General features: G+C 40.1%; 1 protein-coding gene across 9 annotated transcripts in view; it reads right to left on the reverse strand.

Annotated features, from left to right (window-relative positions):
- The window catches only part of Mcf2l2 (MCF.2 cell line derived transforming sequence-like 2), a 224,364-nt gene extending 206,833 nt beyond the window's left edge, over positions 1-17,531 (reverse strand). For 3 of the 9 annotated variants that reach the window (XR_013436674.1, XM_078043737.1, XM_078043738.1), the window contains exon 1: positions 3,512-3,812. Coding sequence is in view for 8 of the 9 variants with exons in the window: in XM_078043737.1 (XP_077899863.1) it covers positions 3,512-3,692 (181 nt within the window). In the remaining variant the exon portion in view is untranslated. Of the gene's footprint in view, positions 1-3,511; positions 3,817-16,909 lie in introns of those variants that run through there. The other 6 variants (XM_021729793.3, XM_078043734.1, XM_078043735.1 and 3 more) reach the window with 6 other exon arrangements.
- Positions 17,532-24,436: the final 6,905 nt, after the last annotated feature.

Here is a 24,436-nt window from a genome sequence, read left to right on the forward strand (position 1 = left end):
TGGCTCAGTGGTTGAATGCCTCTGAATTCAATTCCCAGTACCAAAATATAAATAAATAAATAATAGAAATTCTTCACAGTTCTAAAGGCTGGGAAGTTCACAATGAAAGCACCAGCATATTTGATGTCTGGTAAGGACTTGGTCTCTGCTTCCACGATGGTGCCTTCTTGCCTCATGTGGTGGAAGAGCAAAGGGATAAACCCTATATCCTTATGTGGCAGCAGGGACAGAAAGATGAGGCTTCTTTTAGATGGACAGTAATCCTACCTCACAAGGGTGGAGCCTTCAAATGACTAACAGCTCCTAGAGGCTCTGCCTGCTAATACCATCACACTGGGGCTTAGGTTTTGACTTGTGAAATTTGAACATATGTTCAAACCAAAGGATCAAAGCAAAATGAGACATTTCACTGTTAGAGTCTGTAAACAAGTCTGGATGGCGCCTGGCATTTTGCCAGAGGGAGTGGTTTGTGAAGTAACTCCAGCGAGCTATTAAGTGTGGAGATTCCTTATTGGTTGACTGCTGTATCGAGTTTATGTTAATTAAGATAAGCTGTGCGAAATGTATAAATACCCCTCCCGTCCTACAATAAACAGCTCCCACTCCTGCTGTATCAATCTACACAAGTTGTTTATCACTCCCTGGTTATTTTGCTGCAGCCAGACTGCGGCATTTCACTTTTTAAAATTTAATAAAATGAGACATTTCTGCCTAATGGATTTGTTATTATTTTAAAGATTAATAACATATAGGGTTGGCAAGAGGGTAGGCAGGTTCTCTATGGGTAAAGGCAAAATTGGTAAAAATCTGTTGATTCTTTTGGGGATAATATTAAATATGCAGTCTTCTAGCTAGGAAATTCCATGTTCATGAATTTAATCCATGATAATATCAACAACAGTGCAAAAATAAGTATGTACTAAGATATTTATTAATTTGTTTGTCTATAACAAATGTCCATTAATAGGTGATTGGTTAAATATATAATGATACAGCCATAAAATAGAACACTGTGGAGACATTAAATGAAATCAGACCTACCTGAATGCACTAAAGAAAGGAAGTTCAAACTACATTAATTTTTTTTCAATTTTAGATACAAAATAGAACATTATCGTTTGTGTTAATTTATATGCTTATATGAAGTAACTTCTCAGTTGAATATTTTTACATTGAGCAATTGAGGCAGAGATAGCTAACTGCCCACCAGAAGGTCTCAGCTCCTATTCCACGCAGTAGCATTATCACTGTAGGTGTCTGCCCAGCCAAGGACTCAATCTCCCACCCATTGTCAGTCATGGTCATGTGGCCAGTGAATGCCAATAGGTTGAGCATTGCTCCTGAGTCAGAGTGTTAAAGAAATAGGTGTGTCTTCGCTTTCTTTTCCCTCTTCTAAGCTACAAGGTGTCAACTCTGAGGTGAGATGGCAGACCCACAATATAGTATTTATATTATATATTATACACGTATACGAATACAGTATGAGCAGCTAGGGTCTCTCACGGGGTCTCTCAAAGTAGGAGTAGCCAGGATCTCCGAAACAATCTGAAGGAAAACAGTCCTCTGACCAAGAATAGTGTATGATATATACTAATCCACTGAAATCCAGGTCTTTATCTCTACTATAGGTTTGCATTCATTTTATGTTTTACAAACTTTTTTTTTCCTTTAAAAAGAGAATAGTTAATGGAAAAGCAAACCTTTAAATACTGACTCTCGCTGGCCTCCAACAATGACATATAGGTCTTTGTTATTAAACACATAAATCAGTGGATCATTTCCTGAGTTTCATTCTCCTAAAGAGGAATTAGTATTATTTCAAAAAGTCAACTGACAGCATCCCATTAATTTAAGATGAAAGTAATATCAGAAAGGCCATTTAGATAACCACAAAGTATACATTGGTTTATTCATTGCTGTTTTGAGTCACAGATAAAATAAAATAGTTGAGCCAGGTGTGGTGGCACATGCCTGCAATTCCAGTGGCTCAGAAGACTAAAGCAGGAGCATCACAAGTTCAAGGGCAGGCTCAGTGACTTAGGGAGACACTGAGTAACTTAGTGAGGGCCTGACTCAAAAAATAAAAAAAGGGTTGGGGATGTGGCTCAGTGGTTGAGCACTCCTGTGTTCAATACTTGGTATCAAATTAATTAATTAATTAATTAATTAATTAATTAATAGTTCAGAACCAAAGCAAATACATGAACATTTCACAGCCTTCTTCAATGGGGGGTGGGGGGAGAAAGTGACAATGGTGTCTGTAATGTTGCAAGCTTAGAATTCAGAAATTCTTTTATTCTTTCAAATTACATCTTTTCCTCACTATTAACAAAACTGGAGGTGTATAATTATGATTTAACTTTAGTAAAATTTGAGGAATAACTTTTACCTAAATTCAAGCCCTGTAAAGATATTTGTGTGTATAGTTGAACACATGTTTTAAGTATGAAATAGAAAATCTGATTTATAATTTTCCTTTCATAAGTAGCAAATATAAAGTATCCTTGCTCTTGAAAATATAGTATTTATATTATATATTATACATGTATATGAATACAGTATGAGCATGAATCATATGTCAATCAGAAAGTATACTGCAATGAATTTATTTTAAAAGCACACTTCTCCATTTAGGAACCCAGGTTTCATATGTAAATAAAGAAAAATGAGAGAAACAATGAATCCTACTATTATATATAGTTAAAATGCACCAATAAAAATTATAAAGAAAAAAAGATTTGAAAAAAATAATGGAAGAGACAGAAACATTTGCTTTAATACCTCTTCTACCCTATAATCCCAGGGAATAAATATATTAAAATATTTTCAAGGCAAAAGAAAAAGAAAAAAAAAAAGAAAGAAACCTGGGAGTATAGCAATAAGACCATTCACAAAAGAAGCAGCCTGACTACTTGTTCTAAGAAACAAGTAGTTGTTTCAGCTCTTAGAGCAGTCTTACTGGCTTGCAATGTATGGAAATTCCTACTCAGACCAAATCTGTTACCAGCTCATGAATCTATCGAAAAGTCTTCTAGACTTAATGATTTTTTTTTTAAGGAACACGAATTCCATAACCTGGATTCTTATTTTCGTTTTATAAAAGTGCTATATGTTAGTTCCTTTTTAAAATAGAAAATACAACTGAACAAAAATAAGAAGACATCATTGTTTCACCCAAAACAAATCAGTTATTGTATGTAATATCCAATATGTACACCTCTATGTACACATATATCTATGCTTTTAAAATAAGCTCACGCCTATACACTCTACATTGCAGCTTGACTTTTTTTTCAGAATATTTGATCATCTTTTTTTACTATGACTCTATCTCAATAAATATTGTAAAAGCTGAATGATACCTTTTTAAAAATCATTTTTAGACTCAGCAAGAAAATTACAAAGTTAATAATTTTCAATATAAAATTTCTTAGCTCAAGCATTCATCTGCTAAGATGAGGATAAATGACCAAATATACATAAAACAAATGCCTCCCCACCCTCCAGGTACCTTCTTGTGCCCTACATTCTAGCCTGACGCAGCTTCCTAGAAGACGGTGATACGCTCTCATCTCTGCCTCCGTTATCCGCACCAAGGTGTAAGGTAAGCATATGGGGTCTGGCTTGTCACATCTTGCGCACCGGGCAGCCATGGGATGCCAGGAATCAATGTCCCCTTGCACGCTCTCCATTCTGTTCCAGGCCCTGCATTCACATAATGTGTTTAATCCTCTCTCCTGGCTAATCTCTCTGAAATTCACTCAAGGTCATTTCATTGCTGAAAGCTGATCCTTTAGATTGGTGAGTGTTGACAGGATTACAGTCCCAACAGATTACCAGACTTCCTCATTTGGAGACAAAAAAGGAAGTTAGAGGATAAGGATATTGGGTTGGAAAGTAACATGCCAGAGCTGCTGACCATAGTTTTTTATTTTTCTATTTTTTAGAAGTATCACAGCATAACACATTAAGATATTTGAAATACAATAATAGGGATAAATTTTTTAAAAATTTAAAAATGTTTAGTCATTCATTCAGTCATTCATTTGCAATGCTGGGCATTGAACCTAGGGGCTTGTACATGCTAGGCAAGCACTCTCCCACTGAGCTACATCCATGATCCTTTTTAAATTAATTAACTTTGAGACAAGGTCTTGTTAGGTTGCTGAGACTGGCCTTAAACTTGTGATCCTCCTATTTCAGCCTCCCAAGTATCTGGGATCACAGGTGTGTACCACCAGTGTCCCCCTTAAAGGATGCTCTTAAAATATAAACATATATGTAATTTTTTCCAGGTCACAATTCTGTTCTTCTTTCCTTTCTACCTCTCCATGATGCTAAGAAAAGAAATCCAGACAACAGAGTTTACCATCTCAGTAGGAAACTAGGTTGGCACAGAAAATAAGGTTCAAATTCTGAAATGGGATTTACAGTATCTCTTACACTACTCCTAAGTATCATGACAAATGTTCTTTGCCTCCCATGATGTGACCAACATTTCACCTGATATCATGTGAGGAAAAGTGAGTTCACCTTTTACAACTGTACTGTGCAAAGCAGATGGTGTGTACTCAGAGACAGACTGCTTTTTCTTAATTCATTTTATGTAGGTTCTTCATGTGATTATTATTGTGCTCCAAGATTTTTTTAAAGGACCACAATGTGAAATAGCCATTAAGCAAGTAATAACTTTTGTATACAATTGCCTTGTGAACTAAAGTTCTCTAAAGAAGCCATATCTATACTGAAGAGCCTGCAGAATGTCTGATGGTGGCTCAGCAGGATACCATGATTGTGAAGAGATGGCATGCTGCAGATCAAGAGTCAAAGTTACCTAGCACTATATTTAGTCCCTTTAATAGCTGCTTACCATCAACCTCTGTATCTGCCCTAACATCCTGGTGACTACTAGCTAAAACTAAATTTGACATAGCCTCCACCAACCCTAAAACTACAAGAGAGATGATATCTGAATCCTATAGAAAAGATGTCCCTGCTCTGCTGCAGCCCACCTATCTGATGATCCTACCAATGTGTCTGGTAAATAATTGATTCTGGACTTTCTTTTGTTCAGTGACTGAAAATTCATGCAACTTTTCCATGGAGCCTGTAATTTGGAGTAACCTGAATTCATTTTCCCCAGCTTTGATCACTCAAATTTGGCTCAGAATAAACTATTATTTCCTTTGAAGCAGAATTTTGATAGTCTAGTTTTTATTGGTATCATTCAAGCTAAAATTTTACAGTAAAGTTTGCAAGTAGCCAAAGGGATATTGGAAGACTGGGGTTTTTAAAAAATGCTATTCATTTTATTTTTACTGAGGGGGTTAAAATAGAAATGTTTATACCTAGAGTATACATTTCAGACAGTTCTGACAAAAGGACATACCAATGTAATCCATTTTCTGTTCAAGACATAGACCATTTCCATCGCCCCGGAAGTTATCATGTCCTCCCAGACAACCCTGGTTTCTAATCCTTAAGCAACCACTTTGTGATTTGTTTGACTGCTTTTTCCAGTTACATCCATTTACATTTGCAGCAGCAATATATAAAAGTACTGGTTTCACACAGTGAGGTTATCTTGTGGTTTGTTTCCATCAAAACTCATGTTGAAATTTAATTGTCAATGTAACAGTATTGACATGTGGAGGAGACTTCAGGAGGTATTTGAGATTCATGGGGGCTCCATCCCTGAAAGGATTAATTAATTCCCACTACAGTAGGTTCATTTTCATGACAGTGGGTTATTAAAAAGCATCTGGCCCCCTTTATCCCAATCCTCTTTCACACATGTCTGTGTGTTCTTCCACTTCTCATCATGAGTTAAAGCAGCTTGCGGTCCTCATCAGAAGTCAAGTAGATTTTGTTGCCATGTTCTTGGACTTCCCAGAATCATCAACCTCTTTCCTCTATAAATTGCCCTGTCTTAGGTATTGTTATAGCAGCTGAAAATGAACTAAGGGTATTGTTATAGCAGCTGAAAATGAACTAAGAAAGGCTTTCTTTCTTAATAGATGTTAACTTCTTTACCCTTTGTTTTAGTCAGCTTTTTCACTGCTGTAACCAAAATACCTGATAAGAACAATTTTAAAGGAGGAAAAACTTATTTGGCTCACACAATTTCAGAGGTTTCTATCCAGAGAGCCAGTTCCATTGCCCTAGGACTGAGGTGAAGCAGAACATCATGGTAGAAGAGTGTGGTGGAAGAAAGCAGCTCAGGATACCACGTCCTGAAGCAGAAAGGGACTCTGCAGAGAAAGATGAAATACAGACCCCGAAGGCATGTCCCCAAAAACACACCTCCTCCAGCCACACTGTACCTGACTACTGTTATTACCCAGCTAATTCCTATCAGGAGATTAATGTACTGACTAGGTAAAAACTCTCATTACCCAATCATTTCACCTCTAAATTTTCTTGAATTTTTGAATTTTTTTATCAGACATTTCATCCACTTCAATATGTTTGGGGTCAGTTGCTGGTGAATTATGAACTTTTGGAGGTGTCATGTTACCTTGTTTTTTCATATTACTTTTATTCCTGTATTGGGTTTTATGTAGGTGTTGGAGGGATTTCTATTCCACTCTAATGTGTGGGCCTTTTTAGGGCACAGTCTTCACTTGCCAAAGTGTCCTAGAGCTATCTAGCTTGAGACCCCTTGTAGGTGTTGTATCCACAACCTTTGTGTTAACTCTCTCTGATTTGCAGTGGAAGTCCATGAATGGGACCTTTTCTCTTTGGGGCCTGGTCATTAGTTTGGATTTTTGTTTCTTTTTTCCTTTATTTTTAAAGTATAACTGAAGTTTGTCATTAATCTGTCTGTAGAGATAAAGGGAATTTAAAAAATGATTATAAAGTTTATTTAAAAGAATTTTAAGGGGCTGGGGATGTGGCTCAAGCGGTAGCGCGCTCGCCTAGCATGCGTGCGGCCCGGGTTCGATCCTCAGCAGCACCACATACCAACAAAGATGTTGTGTCCGCCGAGAACTAAGAAAAAATAAATAAATGTTAAAATTCTCTCTCTCTCTCTCTCTCTCTGTCCCCCTCTCTCTCACTCTCTCTTTAAAAAAAAAAAAAAAAAAAAAAAAAAGAATTTTAAAAGATTTTCAGTTAAGAATTTTTTTTAAAGTTCATGAAAAAAAATGAAATTTCACCTAGCATATGTTTAACTTTGTTAGAAACTGCTGACTGTTTTCCAGAGTGATAGTACCATCTGACATTCCCACCAACAGTATGTCAGACATCCAGTCCCCCCTTACCCTTGTCATGGCTTGGTATTATCACTTTTAGCCACTCTAATAGGTATGCAATATGATATTGAGCATATTCTTGAATATTTATTTGCCTCTGTGTATCTTCTTTAGTAAAACGTCCTCTCAATTTTTTGCCCTTTTTTAATGTTTGGTTATTTGGCACAGTTATTGTTAAGTTTGAGAGTTCTTTAAATATTCTGGATGGAAGTCCTTTGTTAGATGATTCACAAGTAGTTATTCCAGTTGAAACATTGTCTTTTCACTCTCCTAACAGATCTTGTATCAAAAAAATAAATTCTGATGAAGAATAATCCATCAAATTTTTCTTTGAGGTACTATAGTTTCAGTGTTGTCCTAAGAAATCTTTGTCCAACCAAGATCACAAGATTTTCTTTTATGTCTTCTTCCTGATTATAAACTAGGTTTTACATTTAGATCCATAATCACTTTGAGTTAATTTCTGTATATGAGGTGAGGCATACATAGAATGAGGCTCATTTTTTTTCCTGCACATAGACATCAAGTTATTCCAGCACCATTTGTTGAAAATGGCTTTATACCCTTCCCTAGTGAATTACTTTTGTGCCTTAGTCAAAAATCAATAAGTCACATCTGTGTGGTATTATTTCTGGATTCTCTCCCTTGTTCCATTGATATGTATGTTCATCCTTTTACCAAAACCATACTGTCTTGATTACTCTCTGCCTTATAGTAAGTCTTGAAATTAGGTGGTATAAGTCCTCTAAATTAGTACTTAAAAAAAAACCTTTAGCAATTATAATTCCTTTTGCCTATTATAGTAGCTTTTAGCTGGTTCCATGTTTTTACAAAAATGTTTAATAGACTTTTTGATTAGAGTTGTATTTAATTTATAGATCAATTTAGGAAGAATTAACATATTTATATTGACTCTTACAAACACAGACCATGTATTAATTTTGTTTTTAAAGCCCTTATGAAATACCACATAATGTTCATTCTCCTCCCTATTTCTTCTGCTTCTTTAAGATTATACAAAAATCCTCAGAAAATAACCAAGAAACATGATCTTTCTCTTTAAAATCTGGGTTAGTTATCTCAAGACACCGAAGGAGAAAATGCTTGCCCCGTACATGAAGGGCAAATCAGGTTGTAATGGAATTTTCCTTCTTACTTCTGCACCATATGTCAAGGTCTAAAACTCCATTTCACAGCTTCTGGGCTTTTCTCTCCCTTTTAAGCAAAGTTTCTTTTGCTTGCTACAGGGATAAATAACACATTGGAAACAAAACAGAATAAAAAGCAGAAGCCTGAAAATGCAAAAGCTCCTGAGGCCCATTTTTTCAGTAACAACCAACCCTTCTTCACTAGTGGAGAAGGAAAAAGAAGAAAAGGAGGTAGGAGAAGGAAGTCACAGAAAAGGGAAGGTCAGATCCTTGAAACCCTCAGCAGCTAAGGTAGCCAGAGGACACTTTTAGGACAAGAATCCCTCCAATTGCATTTCAAAGTGTCTGTGCTGCTAGATCATAAGATTTCCTCTTCCATCTTTAGAAAATTCCCCTGCATCTTCCTATCTTCTGGGTAGATGGTTTTTGAGTTACTGAGGAAGAGTTGGGTTTTGCTACTAAATCAATCAGGTGCCAAAGAAAGACAGCAGCTGTGAAATCCCAGAAGCAGAGAGGCCAGCGGAGCACAGAAGATAAGTCCAATGCTGGGGGTGAGCCTGGTGCAGGCTTGGGATGAGGAACTGGGGAATGAATGGTGGCTGACTTGGTCTAACTTATGTTTGCTGGATGCTTGTCTCCCCCATTAGATTGCAGGCTCCAGAAGGACATTCATTCAGTCGTTTCTCCAAGCCCCCAGCACATCTAACGAGCCATGCAGGGCACTGGGGTTGCAGCAGTGAAGGCAGAGGCCTGGGCCTAAACTTCATGGAGGACTGTGGCCACAGGCAGGGGTCATGCCCACTCCTTCATGCCCTATCCACAACCCTGGCCAGAGCCAAGCTCCCAGAGGCCCTTGTGAATGTTGTTAGTCATAAATTAGGGGTTAAATAAGATAAAACATGCACAAGTATCTCTTTTCACTCAGTGAATTAATTATAGTTTCCTGGGGAACAGAAAACAAAGCCTAAAATGAATTTAAATTGATCTGATAGCAGGTTGAAAAAAACCAGACACTCAAACCCAAACTTGGGCTGGAAGAGGGTCTGGGATCAGATAACTGAACAAAGAAATTCACAATTAACTAGATTCTCTAACCCACCATGTTCAGATATTAGGACCTGTAGGTGTCCACATGTATATGCCCTGCATTTGAATCTCCCTCACAGTAAAAGTCCTTTAAATACAGAGTCTTCTTCACTAAATAAAAGTGCATCATAGAGCTGTCACCTTGCCACTGTAACAAGAGGTTACAACCTTATGACTTTTTTTTTTTTTTAAAAACTCTGGTACTTAGTCTAGAAAATGAAAGTAAGCAACACTCCTGAAAATTTCTTCCTTAATAAAGACTTTTTTCTACCTGAGCATTCATATTTATTACCTCTGCATGTTTAAAGGCTACAAAACAAACTCTTTAGTTTAACTGACAGTGTTTCTTTGGAAGAAAGTAACCATTAATAAATCAACATTTCAAGTGGCTTATAAAATACACTAAAGGACTAATGCTGTCAGCTCTGTTAGGCTTTTGAAAAAAAAAACACTTTTAAATTCACTATTAACACTTCTTCCATTTACTGGTTCATATGTGGTTCTGTAATGGAAAATTAAGCCAAGCATGATGATGTACAGGCCTGAAAGCCAGCCAGACCTCCTTCAATTTTTCCCCCTCCACACTGAATTACATTGGGAGAATTTTCTAACCTGTTTAAGCTTCCAATTCCTCCTCCATAAACATGGGCTGCACTTCTAATTAAGTTTAATTAAGTAAAAAATGTATATAAATCATAATACGTGATACTGAACAGGCAGGAAATGAACAATAGCTATCACATCATTTTAAATATATTTTTTTCATGTCCCTCCAGCCTCTCCTCCCTTTTTACTCCAGAAAATGATCTGTACGAAGACTGGCTAGAAGGTAGATCTCTGTTCTCTCACTTTTCTTTCTTCTTTCCTTCTCTCTTTCCTTCTGTTAAGATAAAGCTCAGGGTTTCTCAGTTGTGCAGGAAAGGGTCATTGACCTTGGAGGCCTGAGCAGAGAATAAACCAACCAGGACAACCAGTAAGGAAGACCAATGCAAATTACCAAAGTGGCTGTTCCCCTCCCTTCCCTTATTAGAGAGCCTCCCCGCTCCACCTGCCTGAACTCTCACCTTCCTTTAAGATCCAGCTCAAGTCATACATCTCTAAAAGAGTTTTCTTTAGCCACAGCAGCTCACAACTTCTGCATCCAAACTCTTATAACGGAATTGCCTGTATTGGCGATTGACAGGGGATCAACTTAACTTTTGGGTCTGTTCCTTAATAGCATAGATTGAATCTCAAACTCTCCTCCTATCTGATAGTTCACAGGCCTCCTTGCCAACCCCCACAGATCCTTTGTTTCTGGGGAAGAGAGAGGATCAGGGGACACAGGAAAAGACCCACAACCGGTAGAAGAAAGAGTAAAACAAAACAGACAAATCCTATTTCTGACAGAGGTGTGGAAGACTCTCCCAAGAAAATCTGCCAAAGTTTCTGATTCGAATTACTTTAAAGCAGTTGCACACACACAGTCCAGATCCAGAGTTTCATATGACTCAAGCTATCTATACAGTAACAATAAAATATAGGACAGCAGCCCTCTCCCACGATGGCTTTACTACATCCACGAACACAAGAGGTATGTATTTTTTAAAATATTTTACTAGTTGTTGATGGATCTTTATTTATTTATATGTGGTGTTGAGAATCAAACCCAGTGCCTCACACATGCTAGGCAAGCACTCTACCACTAAGCCACAACCCCAGCTCCAAGAGGTATGTTCTTAAAGGCCTTGAACTACCCTCTCTGCCGTGCCCCTGGGCAGCCCCAGTTTCTAAAGGAAGAAGCAGGGAGAATGGTAAGAATTTCCAGCTTAGATTATTCCACACTCACTCCAGGCAGCTTCCCACAATTACTGCTGTGGCCAGGGTCAATCAAGGCCAGGGACCTGGGGTCTTTTCATATACTCTACCAGCCTTACCTCACTTACTCTACCCACATTGACCCTGCTCAATCTTCCTACAGGCAGTCAAGCCATTCTGTTGCAATTTGTGTTCCTGCAAAGACAAGCACATCTGTTCAGATAGCAATTTTTAGTAAGAACTAGGGGGAACCAGGGAGAGTAGGCCTCTTAACCAGATTGGCAGAATAATACAACACTCCTTTCACGCTTCCCCTGCTAGTCCACAAAGCAAACAACTGAAGCCATTCCAGATTCCCGAGTTCTTTTTGCAATAGTCTCAAAGTTTATTCTGAACCACTTGTAACTACATAGCATAATTCCAACTTGTGAAATAAACAAATTGACTGGCTTAATCATCACCCTGCTTTACAGATGAGGAAATTCAGGAGACATTCTGAGACTTCTTTTGCATTCAGTTAAACACCTGATTCCTAATCTTTAACTTTTATATAGCTGATTTAACCTACAGGGTCACAAAGCAATATTAGTTGTGACACTTAAGTAAGACATTGTCATGTTGTAAGAAAAGACTGTAGTATGAGTTCAGTCAAGAATCAAACAGGTATCAATATTTGGAACACAGAAATATTTGAAGCCAGACTGTAATCAAACACTGAAAAACACACATGAGATAGACATCAACTATTGCAGCTACTCAGAAAAGGAGGGAAAACTGGCGTGGGGGTGGCAAAGGGCTATTCTGCTAAGGGTTCCGGGTGGCAGTGGTGGTTGGGGGGACTGTGGGGGGCGGGAGCTTGGGATACACCCTGGAGGTTCAGAAAGCAGGCAAATGAAGTACTGCTAGTGGGAAGAATCACAAATGGAACTGAAACCCAGAGAGGCTAGTAAATAGATTGGATAGATTCCAAAGGGGCCCTCTCCAACCCATTTCAAATCAAACAAACAGAAAAAGAGCTTTTTCATTTATAGAGCCATTATGAGCTAGATCTAGAGACTAAATATGAGTTTTTGTCTCTGTCCTTAGGGAGGAGACAATTGTGTGGGAAAGCAGAAATTTTTCCTCAATACCAAATTAACATAAATACTCTGTAAAAATTAATTATTGACAGGTAGCAGTAAAATTATTCATTTTGATACAATGGAGAACACATCAACTGTAAAACAAGACTTGAGTTCAAATCCTGACTCCCCCTGTTGGAAGCACTGTGGCTTTAAGCAAGTTCCTTAATTGGTTTTTTTATTCTTAGTTTTGTCATCTATCAATATACGAGTAATAGTACCTACTCTCTGAAGTAAAAATGATAAAAAGGCACATATGAAAGGGCCTGATGCTCAATAAATGTTCACTTTCTTTTTTAAATACCTTTCAGTAGAAAACCAACACAGAACAGAGAAGCTGGTTTCATTGCATCTCCCTCCCCCTTATGTCTGGTTGTAGTTTACATCTAAGCACTTGCCGGCGTATTAGGTGATGTATATATCTGTCATCCCAGAAAAGACCTATTCTAGAACCAAAGGAGAAAGTGATCAAGGATTTTTCTCATTGGTATTTTTAAATGGCTAAAATTTAAATATTTAAGCTCCTACTGGGAGTGTCTAGCATCTTGCTTGGAATCTGTCCCCTTAGACAAGCTGTTAACCCCACAGGCTTTCCTAAAGGCAGACAGTAAGTGGAATTCTGGTTTGTGTAGGCCAGCATGCTACACTGGACCTTTAGGAATGTTTAGTTAAAAGCAAAAAATCAAAGCCTGGGCTAAAAGGCTCCCTCCTTCACAACCTGCAGACACCTCTGAAATGTGAAACCTTCAGTGGGAGGTCCTCCAGGAGAACAGGAGAGTAAACACCATGGTTAGCCCCAAACACTCCCCTCCTCCATGTTTTGTAAGCTGTCACCAACAATGGGAAAGCCACATCACAGTCGGCCATGCTCAGCAGCTGGGTTCCAGTTCTCAATGTCTGTCTTCATCACTGTAGTGGACAAAGAAGAGGTGTGACTCCAGTGGTGAGAATTCAAATACTTCTCCAAAGACCTACCACATTTGTGCCAGGATTGGCTTGCAACCCTGTCAATGCATTAACTTTAACTATGGACGTTTCATAAAAACTGTTCATCAGGTTGTGGAAACTCCCCTCTATTTCTAGTTTGTTGAGCAATTTTGCTTTTGTTGTTGTTGCTTTTAATTTAAAAAGTTGGTGGATTTTGTCAAATGCTTTTTCTGCCTCTACTGAGAGGATTATGTGGGTTTTATCCTTCATTCTATTGATATACATCATTTGATTTTGAGATGTTAAATCAACCTTGCATTCCTAGGGTAAGCCCCACTTGATCATGGTACATAATCATTTTATATGTTGCTTGGTGATAGAATTATGCTGGGGCTTGTGTGTGTGTGTGTGTGTGTGTGTGTGTGTGTTTTGTACCAGGGATTGAACCCAGGGGTGCTTTACCACTGAGCTACATCCCCAGCCCATTTCTATATTTTTATTTAGAAACAGGGTCTCACTGAGTTGCTTGGGGCCTCACTAAGTTGTGAGGCTGGTTTGAACTTGTGATCCTCCTGCCTCAGCCTCCTGAGCCACTGGGATTACAGGTGTGTGCCACTGCACCTGGCCTTGTGTTTATATTCCTAAGAGATACTGACCTGCAGTTTTCTTGTGTGTTTTTGTCTGGGTTTGGTATTAGGGTAATACATAAAATGAGTTGGTACCTAATTCCAACCTCTTCATGAAGGAGTTGTCAAAGAACTGCCATTAATTCTTCTTTAAGTATATAATAAAATTCACTAACAAAGACATCTGGTTCTGATCTTTCATTGTGGGAAGGGTCTTTTAAAAATTACTAATTCAGTATCTTTACTTGTTATAGGTCTACTCAGATTTTTTTTCTTTTTGTGTCAGTATCTCAGTCCATTTTCTGCTGCTATAACAGAATACCACAGACTGGGACATTTATAAAGAAAATAAGTTTATTTCTTAGCATTCTAGAGGTTTAAGTCCAAGGTTGAGAGGCCCCATCTGGTGAGGACTTTCATGTTCCATCATCCCAAGGCTGAATGGCAAAAATCAAACCCATAGTCCCAAGTACTTTTGTAATTAGTATTAATCCCTTCATGAGGGTGAAGGTCATGATCTAAATTCCTCCCATTAGACCTCAACTACCAACTCTGTTGCACCTGCTTTTTTTGTGGGGGTGGGGGGGACATTCAAATCATAGCACCCTTTGAGTTGCAATTCTTTCATTTCTAAGATGGTGATAAAAATATATATCCCACCCATTTCACAGGTTTATGGGATTATATATGAGAAGACAGAATGTTCCAAAGCACACATTTGCCAGGGGCCATTGGGAGATTTTGGGAGCAGAAACTACAGCAAATTCATATCTATATCTGGCATGGAGCTGGCTAGGGAAGAAAGGAGGCAGCAAAAAGGGCAAGAATACCATAGCCTGAACACCACACACAACCTGGTGTTAGTCAAGGAATACTGCCTACCAGATCTTCAAGACTATCCTACATCTGGAGAAATGGGGGCAGTCTTAATAAGATTTAGTAATCATCCAGATCATTCTCTGCATTTAACTTCAGATTTCACTTGAAGAGAGTCCTAAGATCTGCCCAAGATCTTCAGTGGTAAAGGGATCAATGATATGACCAGTAACTGAAACATATGTGTAATCACAATTTAGATAGTATTTTTTACCCACATCTTACTGATCTTCAAAGCTATGCATTTCTATTTTTCAACTTGAGATTCACTAATGAAAGTGAAAACATCCAAATTTGGATGGTCACACCACTAGGACACTGCCATTTCCCTATACCACAACCTCAAACATTTACCAATATAGTCATGTACCACATAAATTTTGGTCACCAACAGACTGTACACTCCATTTGTCCCATAAAATTATATGGCCTAGTGACCTCATTGCCATCTATGTGTTTGTACATATATGCTACATGGTTCCCACAAAAACAAAATTACCTAACATTTCTCAGAACATATTCCCATCATTATGTGACAGGTAACTGTGTTTAATAGAGCATTCAATATATTTAACAGCATATTTGAAATACCAAATTCTATTTTATTAGATTTTTTTTCTTCTCTCATCTTGCTTTCCGCAATATTTCACATTCAGTGGTCCCTGGTAGAATTATTCTAACCTTCTATCTTAAGAATTCATTGGTCAGCCATGCACAGTGGCACACACTGTAATCCCAGCTGCGGGGGGAGGCTGAGGCAGGAGGATCTCAAGTTCAAAGCCAGCTTCAGCAACTCAGCAAGATCCTCTCTCTAGATAAAATACAAAATAAGGGCTGGGGATGTGGCTCAGTATTAAAGTGCCCCTGGGTTCAATTCCCAGTATTAAAAAAAAAAAAAAATTCAGTGGTCACATTTGGCACCAGAAATATTTTTTAAAGCTCAATTCTTAAAACTAAGCCTTTCAGTATAAAACATATCTACAAAGTATATCTCCACAATTCTATCATTTGAGATATGCATCATTATTGCACCAAACACATTGGACTAGGTTACTCAAAGAATAAGAGTGGCTCACTAATAGAAGAAATATTTAACATACTGGAACCAAAGAAGCATTTTAACAAATGTATAGAAGGTTGAGGCAAACCCTTTCTAGCTTTATCAATAAAAACTGACTTGCATTTCACAAACGAGTGTGAAAGCAGTCAGCAACAGAGAACATTACCCAAATAATTGAAGTTACCCACATCCAAAAGTTCTGAACCTGTATATGTGTCTTTATTGGGGGAGGCTCAGGGCAGTGACGAAGGAAGAAAATGCTGAGAAAGAATTAACTGACAACTGTCACAATGTCTTCTTTCGATTACAACATAGGGCCTGTCCTTTCAGCACAACCTGTATTTCGGGGACAAGGAATGAGTGTTTTGCTTCCCATTTTAGCTCATAGAAGGAGATCAGACTTGCTTGATCTCCTTTGGCTTGAAGAGGTTTCTTACGGGGTTCACTGGCAGGGTGCTTACATCTCTGGGCAGTACAGTAACAAGGAGGGTACAGTAACAAGCAGGGTGCAGTAACAAGCAGATGCAGGCTGCGATTAACCGGCAACCCCCTGCTCTTATTTATGAACAAGCCTTCAGTGACTTGGCATATATTCGTCTGGAACGCACCAGCACACATTCCTCGTGTATCCCCCCACCCCAATGATCTCCCCTTTTTAGATACAAATAAACCACCAAACAACTCCCCAACCCTGACCTCGCCGGGTCAAAAGTGGGTAACCGATCGCAATAGTCCAGTAGCTCTAGGTTTAGGGCTCAACCGACTTGGCAACCACCTGCCTCGCAGCCTCCGCCTCCCTGCCAGATGTGAGGGCCCCAGAGCTGCCAGCGACGCGCTCCCAGGCTGCCTATCACTGGCCGCCCCACCAGATCCCACGGCCTGAAGGCCAGATGCAGGTACGCACCAGCACCAGCCCAGGGAGGGCGCTGCCGCTGGGCTGAGGGTAAGCAGACAGCCCAGAGAGTGCGCCCCCACCCTCCATTAGTAAAACACAAGGTAAAATAGCTCCATTTACCGACATGAGTGATCACTGTGGCCAGTCGCTGGGTGAGTTCCTGGAGGGCCATTTCTTCTTTGAACAAAAATAGCATTTCACTGAAAACAAAACAAAACTACTAAATAAAATAAAAAAAAAAAACAAAGCCAAACAAAACTGTTTCTACCGCTGCTGTGGATGAGTTTTTAAAGGCATCCTCGAGAGGATGTTCTACCCTCCCTTCTTCCTCGCTGTCTTCAGGCACAAAACGGGAGTCACTAGCAGCCCAGGCCAACTCTTAAGGGCCGCTCCACTACAGCACTCCGGCCACGCCCTGCAGGGACTGATTTTAGGGATGAAGTCTGGAGGCTTTCCCAACGTAACGGCTGGCATTTATAGCGCAGGAAGGGGCCATTCAGGAGGTGAAGGAAGCAAGTCGCCCCAATCTCGCCAGGGCGCCCCGCGGGCTTCTCTGACCAAGAAGGAGAAAGGCTTTGTGGTCCGGGACGGTGGAGACTCTGACCCCTCCACAGAGGATCGGGATGAAGATGCACGGCTGGCGCCAAGGGATGGCGCGGAGCCTTCGTGCTTGCAGGGCTGCGGAACGGAGGAGGCTGGCGGGCCCCAGTTCCTCCGCCCCGCCCTCCCCACGCCCAGTCTCCCGCCCGGCGCCGTCCGCCCAGGCGCCCACCTCTCCCTGCCCGCGGGCGGCGCCTGGCACTCCGGGAAGCGCGCACGCGCCCCAGCTATGCCTGTTTTCGAGATCTCTGCGCCCCTTTCTCTACCCAGCGCTCCCGCCCCAGGAACCGTTGGACACTGGAACTAGCGACTAAGGCGCTCCGCCTAAGCAGGGGTTCAGGATGCCAGAAGCGCTTCTTCCTGGTCTCGGCCTCTCCTTCATCCCCGCCCAGAATCTGTGGAGAAGTCCAGGAGAGAAAGGGGCCAATTAGTAGAGGTGTAGTTCTTCCCCTAGGACGGGGTGGGTTAAGCTGAGAGGCCCTTCTGCCACCTCTCACATCCTTACTCCAGTCTGTGGCCCTTAGGTAAGGGTGGGACGGTGCAGTGTGTTTTCTGTTCAATGGTTGTCTTCACACCGTTGTCATCTTCCTCTGGGCACATCTGCACTGGAGCCCAGCAGGCAGGTTGTGCCTATGTTACAGGGCAGAGGCCTACCATGAAACTGAGGCAGCAAGGGGGTTCTCCTTTACCCCATTCTTGAAATCATGCCACAAAGGCTTGAGACAACGTTGCTCAGAATAACGGGCATGAGTTTATTAGAAAGGTAGAGAAAGGGAACACTCTGAATGGAGAGTGTGTCTTCTCTAAAGAGAAGGAAGGCAGGCCTCTCCTGCCCTCCAATTTTATTTGGAGGTTCCAGGGTGGTTTCTAGAAAGTCACAATCAGGTCAACCTCTTGACTTTTGACTGATAGCAGGATGATATGAGCCTTTCAAGTCCCAATTGTGCATGACATCTCTAGGTCGTTTTGACCCACAAGGACTGTTTCAGTTGGAACCTGTTCTTACGTATTTTATGGTTAGGGGGAATTATCCTTATCTTCCTAAATTCTGGGATCTGGTATGTGTGTGAGTCACAAAAGTCTCCCCTTTTGAGGTAACTTGTGTTCTTTTTTAACAGCATTTTGGTCCTGCATTTCTTATGCAGATAACAGGAATGTAAGGTAGCCTATCAACTTAAAGCAGGCAGGGCTGCAGGTAAATTGCTTTAAATTTTTTTTTTTGTTTCAGTTGTAGTTGGACACAATACCTTTATTTTATTCTTATGTGGTGCTGAGGATCGAACTCAGTGCCCCGCACGTGCTAAGTGAGCGCTTCTTGCTGAGCCACAACCCCAGCCCCCAGGTATATTGCTTTTTAAAAAAGAAAGTATATGGAGGTCAGCTCAGTGGACCCAGTATATAGATTTATTCCCTTAACCTCATGTTCCCACTGCTCAGATCTTTCGGTTCCTTACCACCTGGACAAGGCTGGGCACTCATGTGTGCACTCAAATACTCGCCATGTGGGCCTTTTCCTTTGTGCAACTGCTCCATTGTATTGTCAGCTGTCAGATGAGCCAGTGCTCCTTTCTGAAAAGGCTCTGGGTCAGCCTCCATGTTGGCCCTTCTTTGCATCTGCCCCAGAAGCATCTTCAGTAGATGCAATGCCTATTTTCTTCCATGGATCAGTACTATATGATAGGCAGCAAAAGACTAACTTGGTTCAGCAGAACTCCAGGAAAAGTCTAAACAAAGGCTAATCTGGTCAGGATTTCTCCCAATCCATTCTACAATGGAGGACCCTCCCACGTGTTCTGAGCCAATGCTGGGAATCTCAGCTGTTTTTTCTTCCACATGTAAAAAGCCAAGTCCCAAACACCCTGGGTTCAATTTGGAGGAGCAGTCACTCAAACTAGTGGAATGAGGACATTTCAAATTGCTTTCTGTAACGCTTGTGAACTATGATTAGGAGATAATGTTAGTTCACTTGAGACATGAAGAGAGGTTCCTGCTTCCCCAGAGGTTTGGGTATTTTGTACTGTGCCCACACAAGCAGAACAACCATTTTCACAACAACTTCTTGCATGAGTTTCAGAAAAGGGTTAAAGAACCAAAGGAAGTAAGACTGCTTTGGAATGTGTCTATTGTGGTTCTTGGATATTCAAGGGTCACAAGTATTTTCAAATAACCAAATGAGGTGTTTCCTGTTGATAATATTGTACCCCATGCCTAGCCAAAGCCAGTTTTGAGTTTTGGAACACAGAAATCAGTGCACTGCCAAGAAGACAGGTAAGGTGGGTGCATGCTGGGCTGGGAAGGTTGAAAGCCTCAGCTTTCTGGATTAGGCCAGGTCTTCATGCATGAGAATCTTGTAAAGATGGGAGGGAAAGATTGGAAAAGAAAAAGGAAAGAGGAGAAGCTTGTGAACAGGAACAAGAAAAAAAAAGAAACAGATTGAAAGGAAATAAATTACACTCAGAGTGCTGCTCTCCTTCTGTACTTTCACAATCTTCAAAGGTTTCCATGGAGATAAATTGGCTCAATTTATGGTAAGATGCAGCAGGCAGTGCCTATCCTCAGAAACTAATTCTACTCCCATTTCTTAACACTTGCTGTTCAGGCAGGGTTTGGAATGCTTTACCTGGTTGATGAGGAAGTGAGTCTGATTTCCAAGTTTCTTTTCCAGAAAGCTCTGAAATTCTCTAAGAAGAAATGACCATGTAGTATGATAGCCTATTCCACCTTATTCTTCTGAGAAAATGATCATTGTTTCCATTACTTTTGTGAGTACCAACATTCCTCCTCATCCTCCCTCCTTCATTGCCTCTTTTTCTGCTTTCTAATTATGATCTCTTTCCTGTCTGCTTGACTGGGAAAATCAAAGAATAAGCCAGAATGGTCTGCTTCCCTCTCCAGTGAATCAGTAACAATTAGTTGCATCTATTAACATCTATTATGCTTGTGATAAGCAGTGCCAGGTACAACTACCAACACCAAATAACAAGTGACTGCTCTGCTCATAGAAAGGTGAAATATAGGTCTTTCTGATGTTACTAGCTCATTTTGGTGTTACCAGTTCATCCAAAGATTGTTTTGCTTAGTTTGAGATAGAAATCACAAAATGGTAAGCAATGTCATCCAAATAAAGCTTTGCTGGGGGTTGTGTTCAAGCACAAGGTTGACAGTGTACAGGGTAGAGTTCTTGGATCAGCCTTCTGAGAATGCAAAGAGCAAAGTTTATGTAGACAAAAAGGGTGGGCTAGTGCAGGCACACAGTCAGAAGCTGCACATGATCTTAGGACTTCTGCACATGTCTTCTCAGTTCTTTGCTCGCAGCCATGAGGTTTGCACTTGATGCTGGATCTTCACAAGTACATTGGGTTCCTCTGTGCTCTGCTGGTAAAATATGGTGGAGGTTATCACTGCCACCTCCTCAGGAAGACTACATTTGATCAAGTTCAAATGTATTGAACACACAGGTGTTACAGGAAAGCTTGTGGGGGTGGGGAGTGAAGTCAGCAGTTCCTGAAGCTAGAAGTATGGCCCATGGTGGATATATATATATATATATATATATATATATATATATATATATATATATATATATTTTTTTTTTTTTTTTTTTTTTTAAGAAGCTTTCATTAGGCAGGAAACCCTGATAGGGAAATCAGGGCCCTCCCTGCTTTGCTTCAATAGGGTGTCAGGAGTGTCCTTTTTTTTCTTGTGAGAAGACTCTTTGGTGTACCTGGAGATAGCTTCAGCATAGGGACTAATCACTAGAAAGATCAAACCTTGGTTAGAAACTTGGCACTTTGAGCATCACCCACCAACATTCAGGGAGGGGAAAGGGGATGAAGATTGAATTAATGACCAAGAGCTAATGATTTAATCAAGAATGACTATGTAATGAAACATGTATAGAAATTCCTAAATTACACAGTTCAGGGATCTTCAAGATCGGTGAACACATTGAGATTCTGGGAGGGTGGTGCACTTGGAGAGAGTATGGAGCTGTCTGTACCACCACCTCCTATATCTTGCCCTATGGTTCTCTTCCATGTAACTGTTCCTGAGTTGTATCCTTTAAGCTAAACCAACAACCATAAATAAAACACTTTTTACTGGGTCCTGTGAGTCACTCTATCATATTACTGAAGCTAAGGAAGTCTTTGTAGGACTCCCAGTACACAGCTGGCCACAAGTATGGAGCTGAGGACTGGCAATTAAAATTTGAAGGGTGAGGAAGTCTTATGGGTTTGAACCTTCAACCTGTGAAATATATGTTAACTCCAGATAGTTCATGTCAGAATTGAATTGAACACTCAGTTGTTGTCAGAGAGTTAGAAAAATGATATTAGCAAATATACAACCTTCTCTGTAGCTGATTAGGTAGACAAACCCAAAAAGTGAAAGGTCATCTGTGCTCACACCATCCTAAGTCATCCTTTCCCTTTCCTGAAATCAGCTTGTCACCCTGAGCAGTATATGTGTGCACATATTCTGTCTGCCTCTACCTCTGAAATATCACTCTCCTCCCCACATAGTTCCTTTCTTGATTTAATTTCATCTTGCAAGTGACTGAATTAAAACACAGATTAATTTCCAAATACATAGGATGTCTACTTTTAAAATCATCATATTGGTTGAGAAGAATAGGATCCTGAAAGTTGAAATGAAAATATATGAGAAGACTGTGTTGGAGTTCTGGGGACAATGAGCCCCTAACTTCTGATGCCTCTTCTTTACCAGTAAAAGTGGTTTCTCCACCCCCACCTGAGAGGATTAGCACTGCATTGGCTGAAGAAACTATGATGGCCTCCCATGATTAGTTATTCGCAAAACAGTATTTTTTCTCCTCAGGACTCACCATGACCTTCCCTTTTAGACCTACAATCAGGTTTGGGTCCCAGCAGGTCTTTAAACATGACTTAAGAAGTATAGCCCAAGAGGAGGAATGCTGCAAAATAATTATTTGAGTTCTCTAACTTATACAGATAAACCATCTGGGGAATCTGTGTGGAAATGGACATGGATGATGATGATGTTGTTGATGATGATGATGGAAGGAACATCAAGTTGGATTAGGCTGAATTTATTGATATAGGCCCACAAAGCAGAGAAGTTACATTTAAGCTGACAGAGGTACAAAGAGCTCTACTGGCTGGTTAGCTGAAGCATGGATCAAAAGTTTGCCCACAATGGGTGAGTTAGAAAAGCCAGATCTGTGTCCATTTAATGTAGAGAAGGGGATTCCAAGGCTTGAGGAGATCAGGATATTAGAGCAAATTTGTCATGTAATACCTACTCACCTACTCTGAATGATCTAAAGGACACACCTTTCACCATAATGACTCTATGATTATTCCTTTCTGTATGCCAGACTTTATAGTAGGAACAACAGTCACCAAATTGGGAAATTCTGACATGAACTATCTGGAGTTAGCATATATTCCACAGGTTAAAGGTTCAATCCCATAAGACTTACATACCCTTCAATTTACAAGGACAATGGGAGCAATTAGATCTCAGAGGGGCAAGGACCAAATAGCAGCACTCAACTGACAAAGACATGGTGAGCATGGCTACCATAATAAACAGAAAGTTTGAAACAATAATTAGAATAGTTTGACTCTTGCAGATATATGGCATTGGCTGGTCGACCATGGTGTTGAAATATATAGAGTAGTAAAAGTGATATAATAGAGACCAACTAGATTCTTACTGACTTGTGTCAGCAAAAGGTTCCAGGTCACATGGACAAAAGTCTAACTTCAATCATAAAAATTGAGAATCCTTAATCAATTCCCACACTTGAGCCAGTTTATAGACTCAGAACTCAGGAAGGCTGGATCCCTTTTAGATAAGATCCCAATAAACTGCCAACAACTTATAGTGTTAACTTTTCTTTAGCCTTCCCAAAAGAATGGTATGGCCTTTTTCTACTGAGTTTTATACATTAGGGGGGAAAAATAGAGACCTTTGGGCATCACTGGACATGGGCTCTGAACTGAAACTAATTCCAGGAGACCAAAATGTCACCAGGCAGGAAAGGAGCTAATGGAAGTCAGGTGACCAATGGAGTTTGCTATGGACTGAATGTCTGTGACTCTTAAAAGTTCATATGTTGAAATTCTAAGCCATAAAGAGACAGTAGTAAGAAATGGGACTCTGGGGAGGAAATTGAGTTATAATGGCAGAATCCTCATTAATAGGATTAGTGCCCTTGTAAAAGAACTCAATTGACCCTTCTGCCATGTGAGAAGAGAGAGAAGTCAGCAGTCTGCAATAAGGAAAGCAGGTCCTCACCAGACCTGACCATGCTGGCATCCTGATCTCTGACTTCTCAGTCTCCATAATTTTCTGTTGTTTATAAGCTATTCAGTCTAAGATATTTTGTATGTGTACTCCAACATTCATGTATTGGAAATTTAATCCCCAATGCAAGTGTTGAAAGATGGGATTTTTAAGAAGTTATTAGATCATGAGGGCTATCTTCATTAAGCACAAATTCAGTACCCTTACTTTCTCCCTCTCACTCATGTGACAACTTCTCTTACGATAATGCACAGCAAGAAGGCCCTCATCAGATGTAGTCCCTCAAGTTTGGTCTTCCCATCCTCCAATTGTGAGCCAAATAAATTTCTGTTTATTATAAATGACCCAGTGTAAGGGATATTGGCATAAAATGAGTTAAAATGCAGCCCAAAGATAATATTATAGTCCTAGTCCATCTTAGAGTGGGCACAGTGGGTCCCCATCACCCCTGTGGTTATTTTTCCAACTCTAGAATACATAACCAGAATAGATAAACTCATTGGTTGGCAAAATCTCCATGTTGTTCCCTGATCCGTGGAGTGAAGAATACGAAAGTGGGAAAGATTAAGTGGAAGCCATTTTTAAAAAATATTTATTTTTTAGTTATAGGTAGACACTATGTCTCTATTTTTTACTTTATGTGGTGCTGAGAATTGAACCCAGTGCCTTACACATGCTAGGTGAGCACTCTAATTCTGAGTCACAACCCCAGTCCCTAAGTGGAAGCCATTTGAACTGCCTCTTCCTATGAAA

The sequence above is a fragment of the Ictidomys tridecemlineatus genome, chromosome 3 (assembly GCF_052094955.1).
Source record: "Ictidomys tridecemlineatus isolate mIctTri1 chromosome 3, mIctTri1.hap1, whole genome shotgun sequence".
Taxonomy (NCBI): Eukaryota; Metazoa; Chordata; class Mammalia; order Rodentia; family Sciuridae; genus Ictidomys; species Ictidomys tridecemlineatus.